Source organism: Pongo pygmaeus, chromosome 19 (genome assembly GCF_028885625.2).
Source record: "Pongo pygmaeus isolate AG05252 chromosome 19, NHGRI_mPonPyg2-v2.0_pri, whole genome shotgun sequence".
Classification (NCBI taxonomy): Eukaryota; Metazoa; Chordata; class Mammalia; order Primates; family Hominidae; genus Pongo; species Pongo pygmaeus.
Window position 1 is genome coordinate 46037520 of NC_072392.2, and position 21956 is coordinate 46059475.

At 38.2% G+C, this 21956-nt stretch overlaps 1 protein-coding gene across 2 annotated transcripts in view; it reads left to right on the forward strand.

Moving 5' to 3' along the window:
- EFCAB5 (EF-hand calcium binding domain 5) overlaps window positions 1-21956 on the forward strand; it is a 183751-nt gene that overhangs the window by 59085 nt on the left and 102710 nt on the right. For both annotated transcript variants that reach the window (XM_054458178.2, XM_054458180.2), the window contains exons 6-7: window positions 1446-1494; window positions 5045-5115. In XM_054458178.2, the coding sequence (XP_054314153.2) occupies window positions 1446-1494; window positions 5045-5115 (120 nt within the window). The remainder of the gene's footprint in view (window positions 1-1445; window positions 1495-5044; window positions 5116-21956) is intronic.

Below are 21956 nucleotides of genomic sequence, written 5' to 3' on the forward strand. Positions count from 1 at the left end.
TCTTTTCACATAGTCCCACATTTCTTGGAGGCTTTGCTCGTTTCTTTTTATTCTTTTTTCTCTAAACTTCCCTTCTCGCTTCATTTCATTCATTTCATCTTCCATGGCTGATACCCTTTCTTCCATTTGATCACATCGGCTCCTGAGGCTTCTGCATTCTTCACGTAGTTCTCGAGCCTTGGTTTTCAGCTCCATCAGCTCCTTTAAGCACTTCTCTGTATTGGTTATTCTAGTTATACATTCTTCTAAATTTTTTTCAAAGTTTTCAACTTCTTTGCCTTTGGTTTGAATATCCTCCCATAGCTCGGAGTAATTTGATCGTCTGGAGCCTTCTTCTCTCAGCTCGTCAAAGTCATTCTCCGTCCAGCTTTGTTCTGTTGCTGGTGAGGAACTGTGTTCCTTTGGAGGAGGAGAGGCACTCTGCTTTTTAGAGTTTCCAGTTTTTCTGCTCTGTTTTTTCCCCATCTTTGTGGTTTTATCTACTTTTGGTCTTTGATGATGGTGATATACAGATGGGTTTTTGGTGTGGATGTCCTTTCTGTTTGTTAGTTTTCTTTCTAACAGACAGGACCCTCAGCTGCAGGTCTGTTGGAGTACCTGGCCGGCCGTGTGAGGTGTCAGCCTGCCCCTGCTGGGGGGTGCCTCCCAGTTAGGCTGCTCGGGGGTCAGGGGTCAGGGACCCACTTGAGGAGGCAGTCTGCCTGTTCTCAGATCTCCAGCTGCATGCTGGGAGAATCACTGCTCTCCTCAAAGCTGTCAGACAGGGACATTTAAGTCTGCAGAGGTTACTGCTGTCTTTTTGTTTGTCTGTGCCCTGCCCCCAGAGGTGGAGCCTACAGAGGCAGGCAGGCCTCCTTGAGCTGTGGTGGGCTCCACCCAGTTCGAGCTTCCTTTGTTTACCTAAGCAAGCCTGGGCAATGGCGGGCGCCCCTCCCCCAGCCTCGCTGCCGCCTTGCTGTTTGATCTCAGACTGCTGTGCTAGCAATCAGGAGACTCCGTGGGCATAGGACCCTCTGAGCCAGGTGCGGGCTATAATCTCCTGGTGCACCGTTTCCTAAGCCCGTTGGAAAAGCACAGTATTTGGGTGGGAGTGGCCCGATTTTCCAGGTGCTGTCTGTCACCCCTGGAAAGGGAACTCTCTGACCCCTTGCGCTTCCCGAGTGAGGCAGTGCCTCACCCCTGCTTCGGCTGGCACACGGTGCGCTCACCCACTGACCTGCGCCCACTGTCTGGCACTCCCTAGTGAGATGAACACGGTACCTCAGATGGAAATGCAGAAATCACCCGTCTTCTGCATCGCTCACACTGGGAGCTGTAGACCAGAGCTGTTCCTATTCTGCCATCTTGGCTCCTCCCCTAGATGGCTTTTAGTCTAAAATAACAAATATGTGGTAACTGAGGAGTGGCATATGGTTTCTTTCTTTTTTTTCTCTTTTGATTTGCAGATTCAGAATGTTCTTCATGAATTCTTTCAAAATCCAGATTTCAAGCTTGGTAAGTCTGCCTATTACTCTGATATTTTTATTTTTATTTCTTTTTTGGGTGGGGGACACTGAATTCAGATGAAGAGTCAACATGAGATGGATGTTATTCAAAGCTCTTGCAGGGGCAATTAGGCTCTTCCATGCTGTCCAGATATAGAATGTATAAAAGCAGAAAAGCAATCTGTGATTCTCAATCCTTTTAGTCTGGTGTCCATTTTATTACCAGTACTCTGCAATACTCTTTTATTATCCTATGACATTCCTAGAAAATATTTCTTACATACACAGAATTTTAAAAGAAAGATATGATGTCATAACTGTGATATAAAGGAGAAATAAAAGTAAAGGCATAAGAAAATATATGCACTGGCCAGGCGCAGTGGCTCACACTAAGATTTACCAGAGGTGAACACTGCCTCCGTAAATTCCTTAGTTTGAATTTCCTTGACTCTACCCACTCCTATATCCTACACCTTCACTATAACCCTCCTGGGGTTATTCTCTGTTTCTCAAATGTTGTTTCTTGAGTTCCCTTTTCATGTTACCTAAATTTCCCTGGATAATCTCATCCAGTTCTGTTACTATATATACTAGGATTAAGACTTCTTCAGAGGCTGGGCACAGTGGCTCACGCCTGTAATCCCAGCACTTTGGGAGCCCGAGATGGGCAGATCATTTGAGGTCAGGAGTTTGAGACCAGCCTGGCCGACATAGTGAAAGACTGTCTCTACTAAAATACAAAAATTAGCCGGGCATGGTGGTGGGTGTCCATAATCTCAGTTACTTGGGGGCTGAGGCAGGAGAATCACTTGAACCCAGGAGGTGGAGGTTGCAGTGAGCCGAGATCACACCACTGCTCTCCAGCCTGGGTGACAGAGTGAGACTCCTTCTAAAAAAAAAAAAAAAAAAGAAAGAAAATTATATGCACTGTATTTCAATATATAAATGCTTTGTCACAACTTTGCTAGAAGACATAATAGAGCAGTCAGACATTTCTACCTACTTATAATGTACCTTTAGATATAAGAAAAGTAAAATTATATATAATTGACCATTTTATTTGTTTTTGACATTTTGGAATAGGGCAAAAGGAATATATATAGATAGAATTCCCAGAAATGCAGACTGACACAGGTGTGTTGTATTAGAATTCAGATACAATTTATATTACTCCCTATTACACAAGTCCTGAAATGGTGAACAACTCTTGGTAAAGTTCCAGAATTAAACAAAGTATAATTCTCCCTCAAATTTTCATAGAGGTTATATTCTTGGAAAATTCCACGGCAAAATTATATTCTGCATTTATATGTAAAATAGAGTTGGGTTCTAGGTTCAAAATTATTATAATCAGGTTTTTCATCTACTTGAATGTCCTGCTGAAGGGGGAAAGTCTATTGTGCAGGAATTCCATGAGTTCTGCCTCTGCTCCTATTCCTCATCATTGTGGCAATAAAAACTCACCCAAAAATTTCCAACATGCTCCCTGGGAGGAAAGGAGGACAGCACCACCCCTATGGAGAGTCACAGATTTTGATGCTTTTGTTTTCAGAAAGATTTCCCTATATGAAATTAGGTGGAAAAAAAAAAAAAAAAAAACCTCACTTGTCCCATAGGAACTAGAGTTTGGGTCCTGAGATTTACATAATTAATATCCAGTAGATTTTTTTCCAGTTGATTATTTGACTACTTTTGTTACACTGACAACAATACATTGTCTGAAGTCTGTTGTCACTTTTAAAAATAAAATATGCTTCCCGTCTTCCTGATCACTGATCTCCAAGAATGATTTGGGCCTTACTGATAACCTTTTCTCCTTCTACCTGTTCTCACATTTTCCAAAAACTGTAATTCTTCAGTCAGCTCATCCTTTACTCTTGTTTCAAAAAATAATTGAAATAACTTCATTTATTTTTGAATGAGGGTACAGAAGGAGTGAGTTAAGAGAACTCAATTTGGGATCCTGATAAAATTACAGAAATTCCAGAGCATTCCAATTGACAGTGATTGTTTCTTCTCTCACCTCCTATACTACAGTATTTATTTTCTGTACTATTCATTCGGTCAATATTCATTGAGCCCTCACTTAGTTCCAGATACTGTAATGAGTTAGAGAATGCAAAGAGGACTGACAAGACGTGTTTCCTACCCTTAAGTTGCTCAAACTCCAGTCAGAGACAGACAGGTATACTTAATAGCAACTGTTACTGCTAGAAACATCTGATTTGCATAATCCTCTGGAGCTTGGGGGAAGGTCTGGGATGGAAATGTCTGCATCTAATGCATAAGTTTATATGAAAATTTATATAGTCCTCCTATGGCCACAATAACAGATATCTCATAATTAGCACTTACCAAATTCAAGAGTGATTGAAAAATCTTTTCTATGCCCTCGTGCCAACCCATGATAGGCAGGAAGAGTTACTATTAGAAGTAGGAGAGGAAGCCAGTGTATAGTTCTTTCATCATGAGCTTTCATACAATTTATGTATTTTTCTCTTGTAAGGTCAATAAGGATTACATAAATTGTCATATCAAATGAAGGTTTAAAAAATCTGTATTTGAACTGTCACATTCATCATTAGTGATCACTCTACTTTATGAAACTCTTTTTTCTTGGTTTTTGTGATATCATTCTCTTGATTTTTTTCTTCTATTTTTGATCACCTTTTAGTGTTTTTGTTTCTTGACTCTTCTTTTGCTTGCACCTTAAATTTTGTTTTCCAGAGTTTCCTTTTAGGTTTTCTTGTCACCATACACACTATACACATTCTCTGGGTTTCTTATTCAAGTCCATGACTACAGCTGATGACTCCCAATCTATATACACATTACAAACTTTCCCTGAGCCCCGGGTCCTATTTGAAAAAAAGCTACTATGAGTGGTAAATGAAAAAGCAAGTTGCACATCAAAATGATCATATTTATAAATAGAAAAACAAAAGGTACATGTGTGTATATATATATATATATACACATTTGTATACATACAGAAATGCATAGAAAGGTTGCTGGAAGGATGATAAACTGTTGACAGTGGTTACATCTGGGGCAGAAAGGAGTGAGAGTGCTGATGGAAGGTAGAGAAAAAGGAAGATATTCATGTTTTGTTGCTTATATTTTTGTATTATTTGAATTTGTTAACTAAAAGAACATTTTTATGCATTATTTAATTTAAGAAACATTAAAGACAAAATAAAGTTTTTAAAAAGAAAGCTTGTAAAAGTGTTTTGTTTTAGGACCTGCTAGCATAAACCAACACAGATGTTTTTGTAGCCTTTTATACTATTGATGTGCATATTTATTTCTGCTTTATCCCAATCCAGACATTAAAAATATGGGCCCTTTTTTTTAGTATTTGGTTTGCTTGCTCAGCCAGGAAAAGTAATAATTTTGTAGTATTTGGTATGTTACCCAACTATATGTAATTCACTTTATTGTAATTATGGATAGGCATTAGCTAATAAATAATTTTATGTTCTTTTAAAGCACTATAGTATAAATATCAAATATATATTACAACCAAACTAACTAGCAAATAATCTTCATTCCATAAATAGGATCACACTGCAAACAACTGGATATTACTGACTCAACAGAACCAAGATTGAATAAAATGGAATTTACAGAAGTAAGAGTTACATTATTTAATGTTTGAATTGCATTATTTTGCCAGTTTCAATTGTCTGTTGGTGGCTGTCACACATCATTAAATTAGTATTAAATGAAAGCACAAAACTTATTTTATACATTCTAAAATATGCACTTTAAAATATTTCAACTCCTCTGAAATTTTACAATTTCTTTCAATCAGTATCACGCATGATGTGAGAGTATAAAAAACTTCCACTGACACCTTCTGGTAAGATCAAGAAAAACCAACATCTTATATTCAGTGAAATCTGGTTATTCAAACAATAATGAGATCTAAAACTTACAAAAACTTTCCTATGGGCCAGGTATCATACATGAACTTGGTTAACCCTCTCAGCAACCCTTTCCTCTGCTTTTACAGATGAAGACACCAAGATGTAGAAAGGTTAAATAACTTGCACACTGTTTCACAATTAGTAAAACTGGGGAAATTTGTATTCAGTCAGTTTGGTTTCAAAGTCTACATAATATTGCATATGAAAAAGTATGATTCTATTGTAATGGAATAAGTGAAATAAGCAATTTAATGGTACCAGAGTCCTAAGTCTTCCACAGCCTACTTATATATTTTTTCATGTTTCTCCATTTCCCCTTGTTTTTCTCTGATGAGTTCCAGAGTCAAGGTAACTTTCTGTTTCTCTTTTCATACACCTTTGCACGATTGAAGGTGAAGATTATGCATTATATACAGTTTCAAAGTTCTGTATGAGGGATTTCTGGAATTTTTAAAAAAATTATTGTATAGATAGGAATTTGGCAAATTCTACCTCAGTTATGTTCTAACTGTGTTTCTTAGATTCTGTGTTTGTCTATTTGTCATCCATTACTCACAAGGCCAAACTAATGGCCAAAGTTGTTTATATCTCCCCTGTGATCCAGAACCCATACTATGAACCATCTCCTTGCTAATTCTCACACACTGAGCTAATATTTCTCCTGGTCTAAATCAACCCAGGACCAGGTACCAGACAACCAGAGATAGCCCTTGTGCCTCAGAGTCTGCCAGAATTATTCAAACCAGCCAATCCTCAACTGTTTATCCTGTCGTGGCTTGCATTTCTGGAAACTCCAGTAAGGATTCTGGTTTAGGCTGTCCCTTTGCTCCTTTCTGTTCTGCTTCCTGACCCAAACCTGGTGCTTCCCCTGTGGCCCTGCATGGTGTGGCATGCTTTCTTCACTCGGAAGTCTTAAGTAATAAAAATTTTCTTTCAGTGGCATTAGCCTCTCCGTGTCATCACTCAGTCACCTCCATAAATTAAAATTCCACAGATACAAATGAGACAAGCTACTGGAAGAAAAATACACAGAGGAACAAATGATAGTATTAAAATTGTTCATGAAAAGTCAAAGCTTTATCTCTTTAATACAGTAATAAACATAACTTACATTTCTTTGCAAGGGACTGATGTTCAGTGGTACGTGCCTATTTGTCTTATATTAGTTTCCCTAAAAGTGCACAAGTTAGAACATTTTCCTATTTTTTTCATTATAAAAGTAGGCCGGATGTGGTGGCTTATGCCAATGACTAGGGAGGCTGAGGCAAGAGGATTGCTTAAGGCCAGGAGTTTGGGACCAACCTGGGCAACATAGTGAGACCCTCATGTCTCAAAACAATTATAAAATATATTAATTTTATGATATGTGAATTATGTCTCCATAAAAGAATGAACTTATATTAATAAGTTCATTATAGAAATTTAAAGACATAAAAATGTAAAGAAGTAAAATATTTTAAATCCACAATTTACCACCAATAAAAGCCACAGTTAACATTATATTTTTTTGTATAATAATAATAGCTAACACTTTTTACCCCTTTTTATGTGTCATATTGTGTACTGAGGTTATTACATGCACTTTCTTGTGTAATCGTCACACAACTCAGTTATTATTATGTTCATTTTGCAAATGAGACCTAAAAAGATTGAACACTTTCCTTGAGATCACACAGCACATAAGTGACAGAGCTAGACTAGACCCAGGTCAGCCTGACATCAAAGCTCATCATGGTCTTGACTCTTGTGCTTTATAGTGTCTATTATATTCATAGTGAGACATGTAAGTTTTTAGTTTTAATTTTGTGGTTTTTCCATATAGATTTTTGGTTATGCCTAATATCCTACTTTTTTCACTTAATATCATCTCTTGATCATTTCTCTATGTCAATAAATATTCTTTAAAACATGTTTTAAAATTTTTTTATTTTGAAATAATTATATAGTTACAAGAAGTTGCAAAGATAGTACAGACAGGTCCCATATGCCCTTCATCCAGTTTCCCCAGAGGTTATATTTTGCATGACTTTAGTATAATATCAAAACCAGGAAATTAACATTGATATAATGTGTGTGTATAGTATTATGTTATTTTAGCACATGTAGATTTCTGTTACCACCACCAAAATTAAGATACAAAACTATTTCAGTACCACAAAGGTCTACTAGGTCTACTGGTAATGACATTTTGCCAATTCAGGGGAAATGTAGAAATCTTACCTTCCTTTAAGTCATTTTCCACTTTGCCACTGAAAACATCATTGTCTTAAATATTTCCCATACATACATCATATCAGGCACTGTTACACTTTGCTTCAACTGTTAAACATCATTTAGAAAACTCAAGATGAGAAGAAAAGTCTGTTGTATTTACCTGTGTTTTTTGCTGTTTTCATTGTTCTTCCTTCCCGATGTTTCAAGATTCCTTCTTTTATGCACTCTATTTAGAGAATTTCCTCTAGCCATTCTTTTAGAGCAGATCTACAGATGAGACAAATTCTATTAGTTTTACATTGTCTGAGAATGTCTTTATTTTCCCTTTATTCCTGAATGATAATTTCACTGGATATAGAATTCTTGATTGAAAGTTCTTTTATTTTAGCCCTTGAAAATATTCTATCATTTCCTTCTGATCTCCATGGTTGATGATGAAAAATCCACTTCATTCAAATTAATTTTCCTCAGTAGGTATTGTTTTTCTCTTGTTGGTTTTTATTTAGTGTTCTGAACTCTGAAGACATGAATGTTAGATCTTTTATTATAATCCCACATGTTGAGACTCTGAGATTCTGTTATTTCTTTTTTCCTCTTTTTTTTTTTTTGGTCTGTTATTTCCTCTGTTGTTCGGGTAAATTCTACTGTTCTGTCTTCAAGTCCATTGATTCCTTCCTCTGTCTTCTCCACGCCGATGCTAAGCCCATACCTTGAGCTTTTTATTTCAGTAGTTTTTTGTTGTTGTTGTTCTTTTTCAGACAGGGTCTTGCTCTGTTACCCAGGCTGGAGTGCAGTGGCATGATCACGGCTCACTGCAGCTTTAACCTCCCAGGCCCAAGCCATCCTCCCACTTTAGCCTCCCAAGTAGCTGGGACCACAGTCATGCACCACCATATCAGGCTAAATTTTATTTTTGTAGAAACAGGGTCTCCCTATGTTGCCCAGGCTAGTCTGAAACTCCTGAGCTCAAGAGATCCTCTCATTTCAGCCTCCCAAAGTGCTGGGATTATAGGCGTGAGCCACTGTGCCCAGCCTTGTTGTTGCTTTTTAAGAAATGTGGTTTTGGGGAGGGGAGAAAAAGAAAAAAAAAAAAGAGATGTGATCCTCCCACCTCAGCCTCCTGAGTTGTATTTTTCAAAATTTTCATTTTTCTTAATGTCTTTTATTTCTTTGCTGAGACTTTTAAGTTTTTAATTTATTTTAAGCATGTTCATAATGGCTTGTTGAATTATTTTTATAGTGGCTGCTTTAAAATCCTTCTCAGATAATTCCAACAGCTGCATCATCTCAGTGTTGGCATCTACTGATTAAATTTTCTCATTCAAGTTGAGATTTTCCTAGTTCCTCATACAATATGTGATCTTCTATTTTGTCTTGGACATTTTGGTTATAATGCTATTGATGCAGGATTTTTTGCTCCTTAGTTCAGCTAAAATCCAAGTTCTTGTCTCACAACTAGGGAAATGAGGCACACAGACACATTGAAGAGTGAAGATGGATTTATTAGGCAAAAAGAAAGCTCTCCACAAAGAAAAAGAGGGTCTATCCAACAGGTTCTCACTTCACAGACTGAATACCAGGTCACCACACGGGAGCCGAAGAGGCCTGGCTTCTCCCCTTGCATAAGGTGTGAATTATTGGTGGCTCTGCCCCATTCTCCCAATGCACATGTGGACCCCCAGTCAGTTGCAGGCATGCCCAGGCAAGACCCTGTGCAAGGTTTCCTTAGCTTCTCCTGCATCTATCACTATGAGACTCGGGATCTTATTTGCATCTTCTTTTGAAAAGCTTCCTCTGATACCATGCTGGTGGAAGAAGGGGAGTGCCACTTCTCTACTGCCAGGTGGGCATAAAGATCCAAGTTCCCCATTGAATCTCTATTGACATTTTGGAGGCAGGGCAAGGTGCCTTGTTATTGCTCAGTGGAGGTGAAATTTTGTGATTTCTCCAAAGGTTAGATAACAATTTAGTTTTAGTTTAGTGTTGTGGAACCTCAGTCTGAGTTACTCCATTTTGATTTTTAGTCTGGTCTGTTGGGCCTGGTTCAGGAGCTTAGTCCAAAACAACTGCCTTCTATAATTTTTATTCAATAACCCTCACCAGATACTAACTCTGTGGGCACTTTTTTTTTTTTTTTTTTTGAGATGGAGTCTTGCTCTGTCGCCCAGGCTGGAGTGCAGTGGTGCAATCTTGGCTCACTGCAACCTCCACCTCCAGGTTCAAGCGATTCTCCTGCCTCAGCCTCCTGAGTAGCTGGGATTACAAGACAGTGCCACCACTCCTGGCTAATTTTTTTTTTTTTTTTTTTTTGTATTTTTAGTAGAGACAAGGTTTCACCACGTTGGCCAGGCTGGTCTCGATCTCCTGACCTCATGATCTGCCCACCTCGGCCTCCCAAAGTTGTGGGATTACAGGTGTGAGCCACAGCGTCCAGCCTCTGTGGGCACCTTGATTTGGACTTTCCAGCCTCTAGAGCTGTAAGAAAATAGATCTCTGTTGTTTAAGTCACCCAGTCTATGGTATTTTGTTATTGCAGTCTGAGCTAAGACACAGTTTCAGTGTTAGAGTAGAGTCCCAGAAACGGAACAAATAGGTCAAAGAATAAATATTTGAGGTTTTAGTATCTATTTGTCAAATTGTGTTCTTGGTTACACTGATTTATTCTCCTCAGCAATGCATGATGGCTCTCAAGGCACCGTATTATCACCAACAGTAGGTATTATTGAGTATAAGAAATCTCTTGGTGAGGCCAAGTCAGGATTGCATGAGCCCAGGAGTTCAAGGCTGCAGTGAGCTATAATCAAGCCACTGCACTCCAGCCTGAATGACAGAGCAAGACCTTGTCTCAAACAAATAAAAGTAATTTGATGGCATTTTGTTTTTTAACTCTTGTCTTTGTGATTTCTGGTGAGATTAAAGATTATTCTATGTAATTTAAAAATTTCTTCTTACGTAAATTATGCATTCAAATCCTTTGGCCATCTTACCTGATGTTTATTTTTTCTTATGGAATTGTAAATGTTCATTATATATTAAAGACATTATTATTTATGATCACAAATTGCATATATTTGTAAACTAAAAATATAATCCTAAGCCTTCCGCTGACTGAACAGACCCCCTCTTAGCCAAGGGAACCCCAGAAAAACCTTAAAAACTGAATTCCCTGCCATGACAACAAGGGAGGTCAGGCATGCCTCATTATATCTCCTCCCCTTTGGAGTTTAGGCACAGTAAGTGACAATTGTTAATGTTAAAATACAGATCCTAAAACTGACAAAACAGACTCTTTTTGGCAATAAGATACTAAGTTATAAATAAGACCTAAGGCCATGTCAGGTAAGGGTTAAGTCAAGCCTGTAGGCCATCAGTCTTGCCACATAGCAGCCTTATCTTAACTTAAAACATTGCTTTCTGCTGACTCCCAGTTTTAGACAGAGCCTTACTCCTTTAAACAATTGCAAATTAAATAATCTCTGAATCCACCTATAACCTGCAAACCCCTGCTTCAAGATATCCCATCTTTTGGGGCCTAACCAATGTATACCTTCCGTGTATTGACTTATGTCTTTGTGTGTAAATTCTGCCTCCCTAAAATGTATAAAACCAAACTGTAATCCGACTGCCTTAGGACCACTTACTCAAGGCTTCTTGGGTTTGTGTTTTCCTCAGGCTGTGGTCACTTATATTATCTCAGAATAAACTTCTTTAAAATATTTTATAGCGTTTGGTTTTTCTGTTAACATATTTTTCAACTTTTCTCAATTGTTTTAAAATTTTGGTGGTTTCTAATTTACAGAAAAATTTTAAAATTTTATGCAAACAAATTTATAGATTTTTTTTGGAGATCTTTTTTATTGCTCCCATGCTTAGAAGGTTCTCTTCTTCCCAAATCAGTTAAATATTCACCTAGTTTTTTCTCGCTCTTTTTACTTTTTAAAATTAACTTGAAAATTGTTTTGATAAGTAATAGAAAGTGAGAATCGAATTTATTTTTTCCCCCCTAAAATGGCTAGCAAAGCATATCACTGTGTTTATTAAACAAACCTTCTTTTTATAGGTAGCTAATTTTCCAAATAAAAGTTTTTTTACATTACTATTTTCCTCCTTTCCAATGGAAAATAAAAGTAGAACATTTTACAAAATTTGAATTACTGAGATTTTATCTTATTTTTTTCAGACAGAGTCTCGCTCTATCACCCAGGCTGGAGTGCATTGGCACAATTTCGGCTCACTGCAGCCTCAACCTCCTGGGCTCAGGTTATTCTCCCACATCAGCCTCCCGAGTAGGGGGGATGCCACTTTGCCTGGCACATGGCACTTTGCCTGGCTAATTTTGTTTATTTTTGTGGACATTAATCTCCCTATGTTGCCCGGGCTGGTCTCAAATTCCTGGATTCAAGTGATCCTTCCACCTCTGCCTCCCAAAGTGCTGGGATTATAGGTGTGAGCCACTGCACCCAGCTGAATGAGAGATTTTTTAGTGCCCATGTAAATTTTGATTTTTACAGAAAGAAGAGTATAGCATGAATTTTTTCAAGAATGTATATATTTTAATACACTACCTATTGTCCTGTTGATAGAAGATAAATCAAAACCAGAAGGATGGAAAACAGTCTTTTTTGTTGTTGTTTTTGCTTTTAGCAAACTCGGCTGCAAATAGCATACACAATATTAGGTAAAATTTTTTCAGTTATCCCAAGATTTATTAGGGGAAGAAATGGGTAGACAAGCAGTGGATAAAATAGAAGTGGTAAGAAAACCCTAGTTCTATGTGGCTTCTTGTTACTTTGTCTGCTATTGATGAAGCTGTCATCCCTCCATTATATTTTCGTATTTATTGGGAAAGGCAATTTAATCTGCCAGACTGAAATGAAAAGATAAATCGAGTATGAATTCTTATTCTTGTTCAATTGGGAATAAATTTATTCTGGAGTCTTATTTTACTCATAAACTGCCCAAGTAACACCATTGGAGAAAACTTTTAAAAATTACATAAACTATTATTAAGAGAATATTGTAAAAATGAACCCCTCTTTCTTCCCAATTTATAGAGATAGAGGTCTTCTCTGACCATGTCAGGTTAAAATGTAACTTTTCCTATTCTTCTGCATGGTTGGAGACTTCTAAACAGGAAGTCCAAACAGTCATATTTCCATAATTCCAAGATGAATAGTTTTCCTTTTGCATCTCTGAAATCAAGGTGCATCATTTAGCCCAGAGTGGTGACCCACACCTGTTATCCCACCATTTTGGAAGGCCAGTGCAGGAGGATCACTTGAGCCTAGGAGTTCAAGACCAGTCTGGGCAACATAGTGGGACCCTGTCTGTACAAAAAATTAAAAACATAGCCAGGCATGGTGGCTCACGCCTGTAATCCCAGCTACTCAGGAGGCTGAGACCTAGGAGGATTGCTTGAGCCTGGGAAGTCAGGCTGCAGTGAACCATGATTGCACCACTGCACTCTGGGCAACAGAGTGAGACCCTGTCTCAAAACAAAAAAACTAAAAGCTGCGTCATTTGATAAAGCAGTATGTTTTCCTCTCTTCCCCAATCCACCTAATCTATTAAGTCAATAGCCCATCTAATGATTGATGGGTTTTGCTGATTTAAAAAAAAAAGCTGTACTATATGCATTTTATAAGCTAAACATCTAATATAAAAGGATGAAAAAAGGTGAAAATAAGAAAATTGTTAAAGGAATAGCAGATACATTAAATAAACAAGTAAATAAAAAAGCAGATTTCAAGGTTAAAAATCATTTAATGAGGTCAAGGCTATTTTTTATATTTGTAAATGTGAAAATTTTATATTTTAAGGCTGGGTGCGGTGGCTCACGCCTGTAATCCCAGCACTTTGGGAGGCCGAGGCAGGCAGACCGTTGGAGGTCAAGAGTTCGAAACCAGCGTGGCCAACATGGTGAACCCTGTCTCTACCAAAAATACAAAAATTAGCTGGGCATAGTGGCATGTGCCTGTAGTCCCAGCTACTCAGGAGGCTGAGGCAGGAGAATTGCTTGAATCCAGGAGGCAGAGGTTGCAGCGAGCCGAGATCATGCCACGGCACTCCAGCCTGGGTGACAGAGCAAGACTCCAACTCAAAAAAAAAAAAATTTTTTTATATTTTAAAGTTTAAAATTATGAAGTTAATAGGACTGCCTTAAGCTTTATGAGTTTATAGCACATTGTAATAGAATATATACAAATAGAAATAAAAGGTAAAAAATGCACAATAATTGTGCAGATTTTTAAACTTTTTTTCGTAGCAGCTTTATTCAGATATAATTTACAAACTGCATTTATTTCCTATGGCTGCTGTAGCAAATTACCGCAAACTTGGTTGCTGAAAACAGCAGACATTTATTTTCTCACAGCTCTGGAGGCCAGAAGTCCAAGATCAGTATCACTGGGCCAAAATGAAGGTGTTGGCAGGGCTGCACTGCTCTCAGGAGGGTCTGTGGAAGAATTTGTTCCTTGGCTCTTCCAACTTCTGGTGGCTGTTGGCATTCCTTTACTCATGGCTGCATCACCAGTCCCTGTCTTTGTGGTCACATTGCCTTTTCTTCTCCTGTCTGAGAAATCTCCCTCTTAAAAGGATATATGTGATTGCATTTTAGGGTCTACCTATATAATTTAGGATAATCTCCCCATCTCAAAATCCTTAATCACATCTGCAAAGACTCTTCCCATATAAGGTAGCATTTACAGATCCAGGGATTAGGACTTTACATCTTTGAGAGCCATTATCCAACCTACTATACCTACCTTACCCCCATTTAAAGTGTACAATTGAATGGGCTTTAGTATATTTGCAGACGAGTACAACCATTAAAACAATCCATTTTAGAACATTTTCACCCCCAAAAGAAACTCCATACCCATTAGCAGTCACTCCCCATTTCCTTCCAAACCTCCAGCCCTAGGCAGCCACAAATCTCTTTCTGTCTCCATAGCTTTGTCTATTCTGGACATTTCATATATATGGAATATACAATATGTGGTCTTTTGTTTTTGGCTTCTTGTACTTGTCATAATGTTTTCAAGGTTACTCCATGTTGTAGCATGTATCAGTACTTCATTTCTTTTTATTGCCAAATGATATTCCTTTTTATGAACACACTACCTTTTATTTATCCACTCATCAGTTGGTGGACATTTCGGTTGTTTTCATTTTTTGGCTACTGTAAATAATACTACTATGAACATTTGTGCCTAAGTTTTTACATGAATATGTGTTTTCTGTTCTCTTGGGAGTGGAATTGCTGGGTCATGTGATAACTTTGTGTTTAACCTTTTGAGGAACTGCCAGATTGTTTTCTTTTCTTTTCTTTTTTTTTTATTATACTTTAAATTCTAGGGTACATGTGCACAACGTGCAGGTTTGTTACATATGTATACATGTGCCGTGTTGGTTTGCTGCACCCATTAACTCGTCATTTACATTAGGTATTTCTCCTAATGCTATCCCTCCCCCATCCCCCAACCCCACAACAGGCCCTGGTGTGTAATGTGTCCTGTGTCCCAGTGTTCTCATTGTTCAATTCCCACCTATGAGTGAGAACATGCGGTGTTTGGTTTTCTGTCCTTGTGACAGTTTGCTCAGAATGATGGTTTCCAGCTTCATTCGTGTCCCTTCAAAGGACATGAACTCATCTTCTTTATGGCTGCATAGTATTCCATGGTATATATGTGCCACATTTTCTTAATCCAGTCTATCATTGATGGACATTTGGGTTGGTTCCAAGTCTTTGGTATTGTGAATAGTGCCGCAATAAATATACGTGTGCATGTGTCTTTATAGTAGCATGATTTATAATCCTTTGGGTATATACCCAGTAATGGGATCACTGGGTCAAATGGTATTTCTAGTTCTAGATCCTTGAGGAATCGCCACACTGTCTTCCACAATGGTTGAACTAGTTTACACTCCCACCAACAGTGTAAAGCGTTCCTATTTGTCCACACCCTCTCCAGCACCTGTTGTTTCCTGACTTTTTAATGATCACCATTGTAACTGGAGTGAGATGGTATCTCATTGTGGTTTTGATTTGCATTTCTCTGATGACCAGTGATGATGAGCATTTTTTCATGTCTATTGGCTGCATAAATGTCTTCTTTTGAAAAGTGTCTGTTCATATCCTTCGCCCACTTTTTGATGGGGTTGTTTGATTTTTTCTTGTAAATTTGTTTAAGTTTTTTGTAGATTCTGGATATTAGCCCTTTGTCAGATGGATAGATTGCAAAAATTTTCTCCCATTCTGTAGGTTACCTGTTCACTCTGATGGTAGTTTCTTTTGCTGTGCAGAAGCTCTTTAGTTTAATTAGATCCCATTTGTCAATTTTGGCTTTTGTTGCCATTGCTTTTGATGTTTTATTCATGAAGTCCTTTCCCATGCCTATGTCCTGAATGGTATTGCCTAGGTTTTCTTCTAGGGTTTTTATGGTTTTAGGTCTAACATTTAAGTCTTTAATCCATCTTGAATTAATTTTTGTAAGGAAGGGATTCAGTTTAAGCTTCTACATATGGCTAGCCAGTTTTCCCAGCACCATTTATTAAATAGGGAATCCTTTCCCCATTTCTTGTTTTTGTCAGGTTTGTCAAAGATAAGATGGCTGTAGATATGTGGATGTGTGGTGTTATTTCTGAGGCCTCTGCTCTGTTCCATTGGTCTATATATCTGTTTTGGTACCAGTACCATGCTGTTTTGGTTACTGTAGCCTTGTAGTATAGTTTGAAGTCAGGTAGCATGATACCTCCAGCTTTGTTCTTTTTGCTTATGATTGTCTTGGCAATGCGGGCTCTGTTTTGATTCCATATGAACTTTAAAGTAGTTTTTTCCAATTCTGTGAAGAAAGTTATTGGTAGCTTGATGGGGATGGCATTGAATCTATAAATTACCTTGGGCAGTATGGCCATTTTCACAATATTGATTCTTCCTATCCATGAGCATGGAATGTTCTTCCATTTGTTTGTGCCCTCTTTTATTTTGTTGAGCAGTGGTTTGTGGTTCTCCTTGAAGAGGTCCTTCACATCCCTTGTAAGTTGGATTCCTAGGTATTTGATTCTGTTTGTAGCAATTGTGAATGCGAGTTCACTCATGATTTGGCTCTCTGTTTGCCTGTTATTGGTGTATAAGAATGCTTGTGATTTTTGCAGATTGATTTTTGTATCCTGAGACTTTGCTGAAGTTGCTTATCAGCTTAAGGAGATTTTGGGCTGAGACGATGGGGTTTTCTAAATATACAATCATGTCATCTGCAAACAGGGACAATTTGACTTCCTCTTTTCCTGATTGAATACTGTGGGCGGCAAGCCACCCAGGTGCCGAGGCAAGAGACCGAGGACGTGAGCTGTTCCAGTATAATAAAATATAAAACAAGAATAATTATACCAGATATAGATCTTAGATATGATTATATATGAATATAATTAATCATTAGTAGTACTTATTCTTTATTCCGATATTGTAATAATCCTCGCTCTATAATCATAACCTAGGAAAAACCAGGCCATACAGAGATAGGAGCTGAGGGGACATAGTGAGGAGTGACCAGAAGACAAGAGTGCGAGCCTTCTGTTATGCCCAGACAGGGCCACCAGAGGGCTCCTTGGTCTAGTGTTAAAGCCAGCGTCTGGGAAGACGCCCGTTGCTAGGCAGACTATGGTCTAGCGGTAGCGTAAGTGTCAAGGAAAAACACCTGCTACTTAGCAGACCAGGAAAGGGAGTCTCCCTTTCCCAGGGGGAGTTTGGAGAAGACTCTACTCCTCCACCTCTTGTGGAGGGCCTGACATTAGTCAGGCTCGCCCGCAGTTATCCAGAGGCCTAACCATCTCCCTATGATGCTGTGCTTCAGTGGTCATGCTCCTAGTCCGCCTTCATTTTCCTTCCTGTACACCTGGCTCTGCCTTCTAGATAGCAGTAGCAAATTAGTGAAAGTACTAAAAATCTCTAATAATGGTGTAAGTTGTTTCTCTCTTTGTCTCCTCTCTCTCTCTACCTTGGCTGCCAGGCAGAGAAGGGCCCCCTGTCCAGTGGACACGTGACCCACATGGCCTTACCTATCACTGGAGATGGCTCACTCTCCTTATCCTGCCCCTTTGTCTTGTATCCAATAAATATCAGTGCAGCCTGGCATTCGGGGCCACTACTGGTCTCCGCGACTTGGCGGTAGTGGTCCCCCAGGCCCAGCTGTCTTTTCTTTTATCTCTTTGTCTTGTGTCTTTATTTCTACACTCTCTCATCTCCGCACACGGGGAGAGATCCACTGACCCTGTGGGGCTGGTCCCTACAGAATACCCTTTATTTCTTTCTCTTGCCTGATTGCCCTGGCGAGAACTTCCAACACTATGTTGAATAGGAATGGTGAGAGAGGGCATCCCTGTCTTATGCCAGTTTTCAAAGGGAATGCTTCCAGTTTTTGCCCATTCAGTATGATATTGGCTGTGGGTTTGTCATAAATAGCTCTTATTATTTTGAGATACATTCCATCAATACTTAGTTTATTGAGAGTTTTTAGCATGAAGGGCTGTTGAATTTTGTCGAAGGCCTTTTCTGCATCTATTGACATAATCATGTGGTTTTTGTCTTTGGTTCTGTTTAGCTGATGGATTACGTTTATTGATTTGTGTATGTTGAACCAGTCTTGCATCCCAGGGATGAAGCCAACTTGATCTTGGTGGATAAGCTTTTTGATGTGCTGCTGGATTCGGTTTGCCAGTATTTTATTCAGGATTTTTGCATCGATGTTTATCAGGGATGTTAGTCTAAAATTCTCTTTTTTTGTTGTGTCTCTGCCAGGCTTTGGTATCAGGATGATGCTGGCCTCATAAAATGAGTTAGGGAGGATTCCCTCTTTTTCTATTGATTGGAATAGTTTCAGAAGGAATGGTACCAGCTCCTCTTTGTACCTCTGGTAGAATTCGGCTGTGAATCCGTCTGGTCCTGGACTTTTTTTGGTTGGTAAGCTATTAATTGTTGCCTCAATTTCAGAGCCTGTTATTGGTCTATTCAGAGATTCAATTTCTTCCTGGTTTAGTCTTGGGAGGATGTATGTGTCCAGGAATTTATCCATTTCTTCTAGATTCCCTAGTTTATTTGTGTAGAAGTGTTTATAGTATTCTCTGATGGTAGTCTGTATTTCTGTGAGATCAGTGGTGATATCCCCTTTATCATTTTTTATTGCATCTATTTGATTCTTCTCTCTTTTCTTCTTTATTAGTCTTGCTAGCGGTCTATCAATTCTGTTTATCTTTTCAAAAAACCAGCTCCTGGATTCATTGATTTCTTTGAAGGGTTTTTGTGTCTCTATCTCCTTCAATTCTGCTCTGATCTTAGCTATTTCTTGCCTTCTGCTAGCTTTTGAATTTGTTTGCTTTTGCTTCTCTAGTTCTTTTAATTGTGATGTTAGGGTGTCGATTTTAGATCTTTCCTGCTTTCTCTTGTGGGCATTTAGTGCTGTAAATTTCCCTCTACACACTGCTTTAAGTGTGTCCCAGAGATTCTGGTATGTTGTGTCTTTGTTCTCATTGGTTTCAAAGAACATCTTTATTTCTGCCTTCATTTCGTTATGTACCCAGTAGGCATTCAGGAGCAGGTTGTTCAGTTTCCATGTAGTTGTGCGGTTTTGAGTGAGTTTCTTAATCCTGAGTTCTCATTTGATTGCACTGTGGCCTGACAGACAGTTTGTTGTGATTTCTGTTCTTTCACATTTGCTGAGGAGTGCTTTACTTCCAACTATGTGGTCAATTTTGGAATAAGTGCAATGTGGTGCTGAAAAGAATGTATATTCTGTTGATTTGGGGTGGAGAGTTCTGTAGATGTCTATTAGGTCTGCTTAGCGCAGAGCTGAGTTCAAGTCCTGGATATCCTTGTTAACCTTCCGTCTCGTTGATCTGTCTAATATTGACAGTGGGGTGTTAAAGTCTCCTATTATTATTGTGTGGGAGTCTAAGTCTCTTTGTAGGTCTCTAAGGACTTGCTTTATGAATCTGGATGCTCCTGTATTGAGTGCATATATATTTAGGATAGTTAGCTCTTCTTATTGAATTGATCCCTTTACCATTATATAATGACCTTCTTTGTCCCTTTTGATCTTTGTTGGTTTAAAGTCTGTTTTATCAGAAAGTAGGATTGCAACCCCTGCTTTTTTTTGCTTTCCATTTGCTTGGTAGATCTTCCTCCATCCCTTTATTTTGAGTCCATGTGTGTCTCTGCACGTGAGATGGGTCTCCTGAACACAGCACACTGATGGGTCTTGACTCTTTATCCAATTTGCCAGTCTGTGTCTTTTAATTGGAGCATTTAGCCCATTTACATTTAAGGTTAATATTGTTATGTGTGAATTTGATCCTGTCATTATGATGTTAGCTGGTTATTTTGCCTGTTAGTTGATGCAATTTCTTCCTAGCCTCGTTGGTCTTTACAATTTGGCATGTTTTTGCAGTGGCTGGTACCGGTTGTTCCTTTCCATGTTTAGTGCTTCCTTCAGGAGCTCTTGTAAGGCAGGCCTGGTGGTGACAAAATCTCTCAGCATTTGCTTGTCTGTAAAGTATTTTATTTCTCCTTCACTTATGAAGCTTAGTTTGGCTGGATATGAAATTCTGGCTTGAAAATTCTTTTCTTTAAGAATGTTGAATATTGGCCCCCACACTCTTGTGGCTTGTAGGGTTTCTGCCGAGAGATCTGCTGTTAGTCTGATGGGCTTCCCTTTGCGGGTAACCCGACCTTTCTTTCTGGCTGCCCTTAGCATTTTTTCCCTTCATTTCAACCTTGGTAAATCTGACAATTATGTGTCTTGGGGTTGCTCTTCTCGAGGAGTATCTTTGTGGTGTTCTCTGTATTTCCTGAATTTGAATGTTGGCCTGCCTTGCTAGGCTGAGGAAGTTTTCCTGGATAATATCCTGAAGACTGTTTTCCAGCTTGGTTCCATTCTCCCCGTCACTTTCAGGTACACCAATCAAATGTAGATTTGGTCTTTTCACATAGTCCCATATTTATTTGAAGATCAAATTAATGAAATAAAGCGAGAAGAGAAGTTTAGAACAATGCCAGACTGTTTTCTACTGCAGTTGCACCATTTTACATTCCCACCAGCAGTTTACAAGGGTTGCAATTGTTTCACATCCTTGCCAACACTTATTCTCTGTTTTGTTTTGTTTTTTATTATAGCCATCTTTGTGGGCATGAAGTGGTAGCACATTGTGCTTTTGAAATGCATTTCCCTGATGGCTAAAAATGATTTTGAGCACCTTTTCATGTTCTTATTGTTCTTATTGGTTATTTCTTTTTTCTTTTTTTTTTTTTTTGAGATGGAGTCTCGCTCTCTTGCCCAGGTTGGAGTGCAGTGGTGCGACTGGCTCACTGCAACCTCTGCCTCACTGCAACCTCTGCCTCCCAGGTTCAAGTGTTTCTCCTGCCTCAGCTTTCCAACTAGCTGGGATTACAGGTGCTTGCCACCACACCCAGCTAATTTTTGTATTTTTAGTAGAGACAAGGTTTTACCATGCTGGCCAGGCTGGTCTCAAACTCCCAACTTATTGGTCATTTCTATATCTGGTTTGGAAAAAATGTTTATTCAGATCTCATTTTAAAATTGGGTTGCCTTTTTATTATTGGATCATAACTGTTCTTTATATATTCAATCCTTTATCAAATACGTGATTTGCAAATATTTTCTCCCATTCTGTAGATTGTTTTTTAACTTTCTTGATGGTGTTATCTGAAGCACAAAAGTTTTAAATTTTTATGAAGCCCAATTTGTCTATTTTTTTTCTTTTGTTGATTTTGCTTTTGATGTCATATCAAAAAACCATTGCCTAATTCAAGGTCATATATTCCTGTGTTTTCTTCTGAGAGTTTTATAGTTTTAGCTTTTACATTTATGTCTGTTTAAGTCTTTGATCCACTTTGAGTTAATTTTTGTCTATGGTGTGAGGCAGTAAAACTTTTTAAAAGTCTTTGATAAATTGAAGAGGTAAGAAACAAATAAGAATATAAAGAACCTATTAATATCAATAACTCATTATATGTGTATATTGAACTTTAATCCTTACAGTGACCCTTTTCCAATTTTCATAAAATTTTGGTCAAAATTCATCGACAATAGGCCACCAAGAATGCCTTATAAGTTCCAAAAGGTAGAAATATGACATGGTATATTCTTTTCTTATTATGTAATACAATTAGAAAACAATAAACTTAAAAATTAAGTCCAACCATTTGAAAATATTTACAAAACTCTCCTTAATAACTTTTGGATCAAAATCTTATATCTAATTTTATAGAATGCTACTAAATGTGTACTCAGATGAGAAATTATAATCTTAAAAC